Raw genomic sequence first — 11230 nt, 5'->3', positions numbered from 1 at the left:
GATTTACATTGTTTTGTTTTTTGCTGTTTGTAGCCAAAATGAAAAAAAAAAAAAAAAAACTGTCATTCTCTAGGACAGGGGTCACCAACCCTGTTCCTCCAGGACTACCGGCCAGCTTGTTTTGCAGCTAACTGAGGATTCTGATTGACTGAACACACCTGATCCAGGTGAGCAGGAGTTACAGAAGCAGCAAACAAAAAGGGCGGTGGCCTCAGAGCAGGGGTCCGCAACCTTCAGCTCTGGAGCCACTTGTGGCTCTGTTACCTCTTCATAGTGGCTTAATAATAGTATTCTTTTTATTTAGATTAGTTAAATTTATAAATTTATGGCTGATGTGCACCTCGAAGATAAACTATATTAAGGGTTTTTTTACATCCTTGCTGTTTGCTCTATGCTTCCTCCATAATACACCGGTTTGATCTTTAATGATTTAAAGCACATACTAACTTATGCTGTTCAGAGCTGCACTGGGATGATGGGGTTTGGCCATGACTGTATAAGAATGGGTTTAAGCCTTTGTCATAGCCCACGTCAATGGGTTTGGCACAAGGCGTCTTTTATTTTGAAAGGAAATCACACAATCTTCTGTCAAACTTAAAAACTAATTTCACATTTTGAGAAAATGCTAGTTTCTCTGTGTTTATTTGTACCAGAAAAAAAACATAATTCATGTTTATTATTTTAAAAAATACATTGTAATGCATGCACAGCAGTATCAAAATAAGACTTTGTGGCTCCCACCAGGTTTTGACTGGTAGAAAACAAACACAAATGGCTCTTTTACTGTTAGAGGTTGCAGGCCCCTGCCCTAGAGGACCATGGGTAGAGACCCCTCGTCCAGGACAATTTCTGCAGAGCGGCAGTAGTTCATTGGAAATTCATCTCTGGGTTTTGGGTGGAACCATTGATGTGGTGTGTAAGCCTGCACTCACTTCCCATCATCCCTTCATTTTTTTCGTCCCCTGCTGATTCACAACAATTTGAATAAAGAAATACACAGAAATGCAATTTTAAGCTTAATTTTCTGTATATGTACATGAGAAAAATGCAAAAGGAACATGTTAAAAACACCAAAGATACGATTTTCTTTGGAGTGGGTCTTTAAATTTACATGTTTTAAATATTGCAACCAAACTGGTCCCAACAGTAGAACTGTTAGGTATTTAAAATATAAAATTATTTATCCACTTTGATGTGGAGAGCAGCCAATCTTCAACTTTAAGTTCATCTTAAATATTTGAAAGCCTTCTGAAGCATCAAGCTCGTGACCTTCTGTCTGAAAAAGTCAACTTTCTCAGCAGCGATGTGGACTTACATACTCGTCCACGCCGGTGTGGCTGAAACGTGCTCGACTGTGCTGTCTGATGATTCTTCGTGTTATTTTGCTCATGGAGAACAGCTGAGCACATCACTCAGCGGTTGCTGCTCCATCCTGCGCTGCTGCAGACGTACAGTATTTGATTACAGCAACAGGCCGATTGGATTACAGCCGGCACTGACTCAAATACCGTTAGCAAACAGAGCAACTGGAGGACTTCCTGTTCGGAATGAGCAACCAGAGGGAAAACTGATGTGCACGAGCTCCCAGTGTAAACAATTCATTTGTGAATTTGGAATAAAAAGTTCTGGACTTTTTCAGTTTGGTTGAGCTTCACACGGGATTCTAAAATCTTTATTTTTTTTTCTTTTAAATTAGAGCGTCTGAATAGTATTATGTTCTATATAAAGATATCCAGACATTTTTTCAGTACATTTTTATAACTATAAATAGAAATATGGCATTAAATTAAAAAAATATTTGCATTTTTATTTAACATACCATCACACTGATGCCTTAATGTACTTATTTTTGAATAAATGCATTTTAATATGTAATTTTACAACAATATCATTAAATCTGTCACATCACTAAAAGTTAAAAAAGTGAGTTTAGCAGTCTTTTGGTAAAGTAAATCAATAATGAACTCAAAAACTCACATTTGTAGCAGCAAACCTCAGTGAGTTAAGCTGAGTTTGCTGCCCTCCTCTGGCTCAGATCTTCCAACACACTGAGGTCTATGAACATATTTTTTAGCATGTTTTGGTTTGTTATAGCATTTATTAAATAATATATCACAATAAAAACACAAAACAAATGAGGCCCTTTTTTATTAAATACATTTTATTACATAAATGACATAATTTTGACCATCTCTTAATACAGAGCTGAACAGAACAGTTATTTTGGTTGGTTGTAACTGCAAACAACATCTTTCAATTTCTGGGGCTTTTCCTGATGGAAAATCGTGCATTGTGTGTTTTTTTGAATATTCATCTGATGTACAGATTCCCACCCTCCCATACAGACCCTGAAGTATTCCCCACAGCCAAACCCTCTCCTCCTTTTTAGGGCGTTCCTTTATCCCCAGTTGCACTGGTCGTCATCTGTCAAGGTCAGAATCTCCGTGACCAGACCGGTGCCGATGGTTTTGTTTCCGTCTCTTAGAGTGAACCTCTGGCCTTTTTCCAGAACCATCGGCTGACGGAGAGTGAGCATCAACGAAGTGTCCTCGCCTGGCATCACCATTTCCTTGATGAATGAAGCAACAAAGAGAAAAAAATGTCACCGTCAACAAAAATACATTTGAAATATTATAATCAGAGGTGGGACAAAATATTGATTAAGGTGATACTTCAACTCACGAGCAATTCCTGGTCCCCTCTTTCCCTAAATTGTTTTTTGAATAATACCACAGAAGTCCACCAGGGGGAGCTTCTCAACAGCATGACAGTGGCAGGGGTGTAACCGATCAGTCATCCATAGGGCTTGGCCCACACAAGTACTTTACATTTTTGTTGAGGTACTTTATTTATCTTTTTTCAATTATATGTTTTCAAGCTTTTAAAAAAAGTAATTTTAGGCTTTTATCTTTTCGTTTTTTTTTTCTTTTTACTGATCTAAAAAATGATCAGAACAGTGTGTTTTGTGATCAGTATTGTGAGCCAAATATTGTGACATACCTGTGATTCCCAGCCCTAATTATAAAAGAAGGTAATTGTTAATTATTGATGGCTTAATACAAATTAACATTATTCTTTTTTGTGCCTTTTGTGATATTTTTTTGGGAGTAAAATTTGTTTTCTTTGCCAAGTCCTATAATCTGCTTGAAGACTTGCAACTGAGCATCCATTCCATAAATACACGCACCTTGTCACCAGGCAGGGTGACTCTGCAGGCCATGTCCCAGGTAAGAGAAAACATGACCGGCATGAAGTTGGTGACGAAGGGTTTGTGCCGGCCTCCCTCCTCCTTACTCAGAACGTAAACCTGCAAAACCAAAAGTGCATTATAGGTACATAGCAGTTCATTAAAAATAATAATACAATATGAATTGTTTTTTTAGTTTTTGTCATCATTGACACCAAGTAAAAACACTGACAAATAAGTCGATACATTTGCTGTTTTTTATGTATTTTTAAAATCTTAATAAGCTGTTCCACTGCTTTATCGCTGTTCATCTTTCACAGATATTTTTCAGAGCAACTTTGAATGTTTTTTTTTTGTTTCTTTAAAGCACACTGTGTTCTGCATCCTGATTGGCTGTTGATCAATCTGTAAAGAAAGTGTTCAGCTCACCAAATCTACATGAATCTTCATTGGCAATCAGACCATTGTTTTCATTCTTTAATACTGGACTAATTTTTCCACAAAATAAATACTTTGAGTTGAAAACAAGAGAGAAAAGTGTGAAAAGATTCAAATCTGTGTGATAAACATGTAGAGATTGTGAAGTGAGGGGTTTTAAACCCTTAAAACATCTAATCCTACTTGGTGGATTTCACCTATCACGGGTTATTTTTAGAACGTAACCCCCGGCAACACTGCATTTATTTTACGCATCAGCTTTTCTTTGCAGCTCTCTTGTCCTTCCACACCTGTGCCTTGACTTTCTGGTGGGGCATGATGGAGCCCGGTTTGCACATCACCATGCCTCTCCTCACATCCTCCCTCTTCAGGCCTCGGACCAGAGCGCCCAGGTTATCTCCTGCCTCCGCACGGTCCAGAGACTTATGGAACATCTCGATACCTAAAAACACATTTCTGACATTAAAACCTCTGGAAAAACAGAAAACTCCAGGCTGTTTGAGTGCACTAAGGTTCAGTCAAGTCAAAACTATTTAGTTCTTTTACCCAACTTGAGATGCACGAGCAAAGTAGAAGAGAGTTTTTCTGAGTTTCTCCAACTCACCTGTAACCACAGACTTGAAGCTGCGATTGTGGCCCACAAACTCACAGTCATCGCCTTTCTTGATGATGCCCCTCTCCATAGTGCCAGACACAACTGTTCCTCTACCTGAGGCATAACGGTCAAATATCTTCAGTTTCATGTGTGACGCTATTACAAGGTTGTGCTTAAATCAGAAAATACTGCATCTGAAATTGACTGAAGTGTACCTGGAATGGAATAAACCCCTTCAATGGGCAGAAGGAAAGGCTTTTCCAGCTCTCTTTTGGGTAGAGGAACATAAGAATCCACAATCTCTAGCAGCTTCAGAACTGCATTCACTCCCAGCTCTGGCTGCTTGTTCTGAAATAAAGCAATAAAGATTAAATGTATGTAGTGTAAACTCAATACTTCTAACCAGCTTGTTTCCTACCTCCAGAGCGCAGAGGGCAGAACCTATCACCACTGGAGTGTTCTCGCCGTCGTAGCCAAACTCTGTGAGAAGCTCCCGGATCTCGATCTCCACCAGATCCAACATCTCTTTGTCCTCCACGGCATCGGCCTTGTTGATGAAAACCACCACGTGCTCCACGCCGATCTGCCGGGCCAGCAGGAGGTGCTCACGCGTCTGAGGCATCTGGCCGTCGGTGGCCGCCACCACCAGAATGCAGCCATCCATCTGTGCCGTGCCGGTGATCATGTTCTAAAAGAGCAAAAACAAGCTTCATATGTTTAAATAATCAAGCAGCTTCAGAACTTTTTGTACTCCAGAGGAAGATGGGATCACCTTGACATAGTCAGCATGACCAGGACAGTCTGTGTGGGCATAATGCCGGTTAGACGTGGTGTATTCTACATGAGAGGCATTGATTGTGATTCCTCGGGCCTTCTCTTCTGGGGCATTGTCGATATCCTCATACTTTTTGTAGTTGGCACCACCGGCGTCAGCGAGCACTGAAAAGGGGAGACAAACATGTCTTTAAAACAAACGCTCCTTCTAGTTTCTTAGGTTGTGAAGCTGACATTTCTAAAATCTTTTAGTGCACTTCTTAGAATCTGTATAATCTGACTCCACCTTTCGTTATCGCTGCTGTTAGGGTGGTCTTCCCATGATCAACATGGCCAATCGTTCCAATGTTAACGTGAGGTTTCTCTCTGGTGTAGGTCTTCTTGGCCTCTGCAGCAAACGTCCGTCGACTCAAAGGCACAGCACACTGCAGATAAATAAAATAAAAAAAAATAGCCCCAGATATTAAATAATAATTTACCTTCTTAAGAAAAGTGACAGGTTTTTAGTGTGCACACTTACCAATTTAAAGGAGCTGTGCAAGAGACCAGGTGAGGACAGCTGAAGAGCTGAAAACAAATTTCAGACAATTCAGCCTCATAGGAACTCAAATGTTTAATCATTGTTACAGTGCAAAAACCTTTTAGTTACTTGCATTTTGTATAAAATATTCTATGTTTAAACAGTTCTAACTTCATGATAATGCCTACAACAACAAAATATATATTAAAAAAAAGGACATAACATTTTGGACACAAATGAAACACTTTTAATTATTTATTTTTTGTTTAAATACTGAAAGTAAAAAGATTTAATTGCATGAATATGTGAGAAATCCTGTTTTCTTTACATATGTAGGAAACAAACAAAAAAATCAACATTTGTACAACATTAATAATGAACATAAATTGCAAAAAGTTTGGTCACACAATGATTTGTTATTACACTATTTTGTCCTCTGCTGACAACAATTACAAATTTTAAATATATTTTTAAAGTTGTCTTTTATTTTGAATGTACGTGTGTAAACATGTATGGATGACTTTACAGAAGAAAAGCGTGAAAACATTATGAAATATCTATCATAATGGGCACAACATTAAAAAAACAAGGTTGAAAACTAATGACCTAAACTACACAGGTTTCTATTTAGCTCAAGCAATTATAGTCATCTTCTTGAAATAAACAAATATAGGAGGAAATAAATATGTTAGCATCCCTACTGAAACAATTAGGTTTGTTTCAACAGGCTTGCTTAAGCTAACATTAACGCTTCTGCCCAGGTTTCAAGGCTAAATACACTCTATTTAGTAGGATTCTGCAACATAATAGTTTGTTTTGTAAAAGAAAAGGTTTAAATTAGTAACATTTATTATAGATGTTATTTTTTTCCTGTCAGCTCAGTGGTTAGCTAACCCTCATTGGTAACGTGACCTTGCGCCGCTATCAAAGCAGCATCGCATTCTGTTTAAAAAAATCACTAATGCAACGATATGAAATAATTAATAGGAAAATGTGTTGCTTTGTTCCGATTGGCTACAACAAAAAAGAAAAGAATCATACAACTTAAGACAATTAAAGTATTTTACCGGAGAAACACGCACGGAGCCCCACAAGCGCAGCCATCTTGGACGGTCGCACAGGCCAAAGACTTCCGACGTCAAGAGAATTCACGGACCCAATTTTTTTCTATCAAGCGACTGCAGACATCAACACATGGAAATCTAAAATACATAAATGAAAACGTGTTTTTATTCGTCTTTTGTCACTAAATGCACTGCAATGACAGATGTCTAAACTTGTTAGTAAATTGTAAATGCTAAAACAAGTTTATAGGTATACCATTTCATACTACTTCTTTTGTAATATTTCGGCATGCTATCTGAGTATTTTTCTGATATTTTTCTTTTTAAAATAAAACTATGTATAGAGGAAATTTTAGTTTGTCTTAGTTATGATTTAAAAACAACGATTCTAGGTAAGTACATGATAGTACGATGAACATTTTCCTTTCCCGGAAGCAGAAAACAAAACGAAATGAAAGCATTTGAGCAAACCAAAGCATGATAAGGATTCTTATTTCAATTTTGCTCTTGCTCTTTGGGTATACGCAATCAGCAGGAAGTGTATTTACCGTAATTATGGTAATACGTCTGCCACATTTTGACACAAATTGTAATGTAATTTAGTTTAATATTGGGTTGTTATGCTCAAAATAATATAATTAAGAAAAATAAAGTTAATTTGGTAATTAAAACGGATAGTATAAACGAACAGAACAGTGTGGTACCAAATAAGACAATAATCTTTGGCCATGTCTTTTTTTAAAGGTAATTTACGGTAAAAGACAGAGTGCGCATGCGTTGATGGACGCTACCTAGAATGTTCCAGTGTGTTCACGTGCTTGTGTTTATAAGGGTAAACTTGCCGACGACTCCTTCATTCAGAGAGATCCCTGTGGATATTTAGAGTTGTTTTTGAACCTGAGCAATACGTAAGTAAGTTAAAACGTTACCAAAGATTTGTTTGATTGTTGAAATGTGTTTTTATTGTCGCCTCTCTTTAACAAACAGTGCTTTGGTCGGGTCAAAGCTAGCTTATTGTAAAATTGGGTAAATTGACTCAAAAATAGGCTTCCAGATTTGTCTATTTAGTTCATATTGGGACATTTAACATTTCTCCGGATCGATTTGTTAAAATTATAGTTATATTTCGTCTGCACAGCTGTGAAGACATGTCAGAAGATAGACAGAACAGGAGATACCCCCAGAATCTCCAGGGGGTTTTACAGATGGCAGTAGATGCTGGACCAGCAGCAGAAGAGGCTCCAGCTCCAGTTCAGCCAATGTCAGAGGAGGTACGTGTATATTATTATTATTATGCAATCTTGATGTATTGACAAAAATCCTGAATCTATTGTTCTTAAAACACTCTTGCATCATGTTTATGACTCAATATCACATTTATATCTTCTCAATAAGTTCAAAAGGTATTTGTGTCTGTTTTTAAAATTTAACACAACATTGAAATACGATTCTTTACCATGAACACTACTTTTAGCATTTATTTATTTATTTTACTTAAGTTGATTGAATTAAGTAAAAGGCGATAAATTAATTTTCAAATAGCTTTCATGTTCTTAGAATAAAGAAAGGGTGAAAATAATTCTTACATTATTATGTTTAATAATGTTCTCTTGAGAATACTGATACTATCTTTTAGGGACTTTTCAGTTTTCTTTTTGTAATATTCAACAGTAAAACTTTAAGTTTTAGTTTCTTTTTAATGAATTTAATTTTATGTTGTTTGTCTATCTATTGCTATTGCCAGTGTTTTGACCAGTTTTTTGCTTTGTCTTTTGGTGCAGAGACAAACGTGGTTGCGAGAAGCGCTCTCTCAAGTGTGCAAAGGCCAGATGGAGGAAGTAGAGCAGATAAAGCAGTGCTTGACCGTTTTACGCAAAGAAAATTTAGGTGACCAGGATGAAAACGGAGAAGAAATGAGAGACGGGGATGACGAGGACGAGCGCGAGTCGGCCTTTGAGATGTTGTCGGACTTGTGTGAGAACCTGGACAATGCTAGAGGTTTGTGACGATCGAGTCGTACCTCTAAAGTGTGAGCGGATTTGATTCCAGGTGTTATAGAAACCTCCTTCTGAATTGATTTCTGTTTTCACAGATCTGATGGTGCTTGGTGGGCTAGAGTTGTGCGTCTCCCAGTATTTGTGTCACGCCCAGAGTGGGCTGAGGTGGCGTGCTGCTGATCTTGTTGCCTGCTGTGCTCAGAACATGCCACAGATTCAGGACCACCTGCTCAGTATTGGGACTCTCCCAAAGCTGCTTCAACTAACAGATTCAGACCCGGACCCCACCGTCAGGGTCAAAGCACTTTATGCTGTCTCGTGTAAGTAAGTTTATTCTGGCTAAACCTGCTTTAAGCACATATTTCAAAATGTGTGACGTTGAGCTCCACACAGTTTAGTTGCCTAAAGGTGTAATGCTGTTTGACTGCAGGTTTGGTTCGAGAGCAGGAAGCGGGGCTTCAAGCCTTTTTGGCCCTTGATGGATTCTCAGTGCTGATGAGAGGCATGCAGTCTGAAAACGAGAAGCTCCAGACAAAGTCTGCTTTCCTTCTGCTAAACCTGTTGACCTCACATCCTGAACAGAAAGGTACGAATAAGGAAAAGCACTTAAAGTCCAACTTCGTTTTCGTTTTTTTTCTATATTAAAATCAATCACGTTGATCTTTTAATTACGATTATTACTTTTTTAACCAAATCAAAAAGTCTTTGTTGTTTTAAGACATATTTTATGCTCAGCGTTAATAGCTCATTAGAAATACAATTCTGGGACTCTTAAAACAGAGCATCTCATCCTCTTCCTGTCGCTGAGAGCTCCGTTTGCGCGCTCAGGCGCAACCTCATAGCCTCAAGCTAACATTACCAGTGACAAGCAGTATTGGATCAAGTCAGTCGTACAGTTTTGAATCGTAATTCTGTACAGCACAAGTGTTGAACGCTCATCATTTCTCGCACACTTAAGCATGAGCAGGCTAGGGTGCACGCAGGGGGAGGAGAATTTGGTACCCCTATGTCAGCGGCTGGAGCTTTTTCTAGCATCTGGTTTTGTGATCCTACGTGATACGCTTTCAGAAATACTCAGAAACACAGTTTTATTGCTAAATTATTAGATGTAGGTCCTCTAGTATGAGAAAAAGGTAACAAGAAGATGTTAAAACACAAAAAAGAAGATTTTCATGGAAGTGGGTCTTTAAATGTTTCCCCTTGCGCTCCATTCACATTGGACGTGAAAACTCACTGCTTTACACCCCTGCTGCCGAGCAACTGCCAAAGTTTTTCTGGATTTTATTTGTTGCCACATCATGAAAAACATGTATGATGTTGAGTTAAGTAGCTTGAGTTTATATGTTATGGAGACCTCCACAGAGGCAATGGAAAACACCAGAGTTACCAGATCATTCAGTCTCTCAAAGTGTGGTATACTCAAACGTTATTTAGTCTTTCTGTGGCCCACTTTGAGCATTAACCTGAGGGGGAAAAATAAGAATTAAACTGGAGGATCTTATTATTATTGTCTTGATGAAAATAAAGACCATCAAAAGCCCATGGAGTGCCTGCAATGACCTCACCCACGGCGGCTCTCCGTCTCCCGAGCAGCTAACCGCTGGCGGGCCAGCATAGCAAGTTCTGCTGCCCAGGGACCGGCAGCTTGGGAGGAGGAACTCCCTAGCTCTGCCAGGCCCTGGGCAGCAGCGCTCGCTACACAGTCCACCAGGTGGAAGGCTAGAGTAGCGGGCTCGATCGCTCCAACTCCATACGCTCTGACATTCTGGCGACCTGTCCAGAGTGTATCCCATCTTCACCCAACAGTAACCAGGATAGTTTCTGGCAACCCAGCAGGTTAAGGAAATGGATGGAAGGAAGTTCAGGAGAAAAATCCTTGTGTTGAGCGGCCATGATGGAGCTTTTTTTATTTTTTATTTTACTCATTGATTGAGTCACTGAAAACATTACGTGCCCAAAGCTGAGTCCCTGATTGGTTGATGCACCTCATCACTCCGCAAGACCTCAGATGGCGTCTGTAAATTGACTTAACATTGAAATTGACGCTCCTGCTGCGTGATTTGCGTCTGGTCAGAATACAGCATTAGCCCCCTACTCCTTCCTGTCTGGGCCTAAAAACATGTATTAACAGTTTAGAACAGAACTCATAAATTAACACCAATGTTAGGTTCAGTTTAGAAAGTTACATTTTATTTTATGCTATAGCTGAAGTCAAATCATTTGTTTTTGAAATTCCTATTATTATTTTTTTGTTTATTTTGTTATGCCTTCCAGTTTTCTCTTCATCTTGCTATTAAGAAAGAGAATGGTTCACTAAAATAATCATTGTGTAGCTGCTTAATAAACGTCATGTCTCATTTTATTTTGTTAACCTCCCCAGAGCCTCTGGTGTCTATGGGGATGGTGCAGCAGCTGGTGTCCGTTCTCCGCTCGCCACACTCTCATTTCCATGAACATGTTCTTGGTGCACTCTGCTGGTAAGAAGCATTTATACTTTGTGTTAACATTCTTATTCTAGCTTGTTCATAATAGTTTTTATTTAGCTGAAGAATTTAAAGAAACATAAGAGAAATGAACAGAATGCACTGTAAGCTTTTTGGTGCAGCTTCCTCAAATATTTTTGCTGTTTTTTTTTTTTAATTTGAAATAAGAAAC

At 38.7% G+C, this 11230-nt stretch overlaps 2 protein-coding genes across 3 annotated transcripts in view; one reads left to right on the top strand and one right to left on the bottom strand.

The window, feature by feature from the left end:
* Positions 1-2135: 2135 nt before the first annotated feature.
* tufm (Tu translation elongation factor, mitochondrial) lies at positions 2136-6716 on the bottom strand. The gene is made up of 10 exons (XM_024272702.2): positions 6582-6716; positions 5515-5561; positions 5281-5419; positions 4993-5159; positions 4639-4908; positions 4436-4568; positions 4230-4334; positions 3916-4067; positions 3188-3307; positions 2136-2569 (listed from the first exon to the last, which is right to left on the bottom strand). Exons 1-10 carry the CDS (start codon positions 6616-6618, stop codon positions 2399-2401), a joined length of 1341 nt encoding a protein of 446 aa, XP_024128470.1. The 5' UTR covers positions 6619-6716; the 3' UTR covers positions 2136-2398.
* A 614-nt stretch (positions 6717-7330) lies between these two features.
* The window catches only part of hspbp1 (HSPA (heat shock 70kDa) binding protein, cytoplasmic cochaperone 1), a 4472-nt gene continuing 572 nt past the window's right edge, over positions 7331-11230 (top strand). The window contains exons 1-6 of one of the 2 annotated variants that reach the window (XM_024272703.2): positions 7331-7486; positions 7717-7849; positions 8360-8576; positions 8671-8895; positions 9006-9161; positions 10956-11052. In XM_024272703.2, coding sequence (XP_024128471.1) covers positions 7727-7849; positions 8360-8576; positions 8671-8895; positions 9006-9161; positions 10956-11052 — 818 coding nt within the window. In that variant the 5' untranslated portion in view covers positions 7331-7486; positions 7717-7726. Of the gene's footprint in view, positions 7491-7716; positions 7850-8359; positions 8577-8670; positions 8896-9005; positions 9162-10955; positions 11053-11230 lie in introns of both variants that reach the window. The other variant, XM_024272704.2, reaches the window with a different exon arrangement.

Source organism: Oryzias melastigma, linkage group LG8 (genome assembly GCF_002922805.2).
Source record: "Oryzias melastigma strain HK-1 linkage group LG8, ASM292280v2, whole genome shotgun sequence".
Classification (NCBI taxonomy): Eukaryota; Metazoa; Chordata; class Actinopteri; order Beloniformes; family Adrianichthyidae; genus Oryzias; species Oryzias melastigma.
The sequence above is the reverse complement of the archived record's forward strand: the minus strand, read 5'-3'. Positions and strand labels throughout refer to the sequence as shown.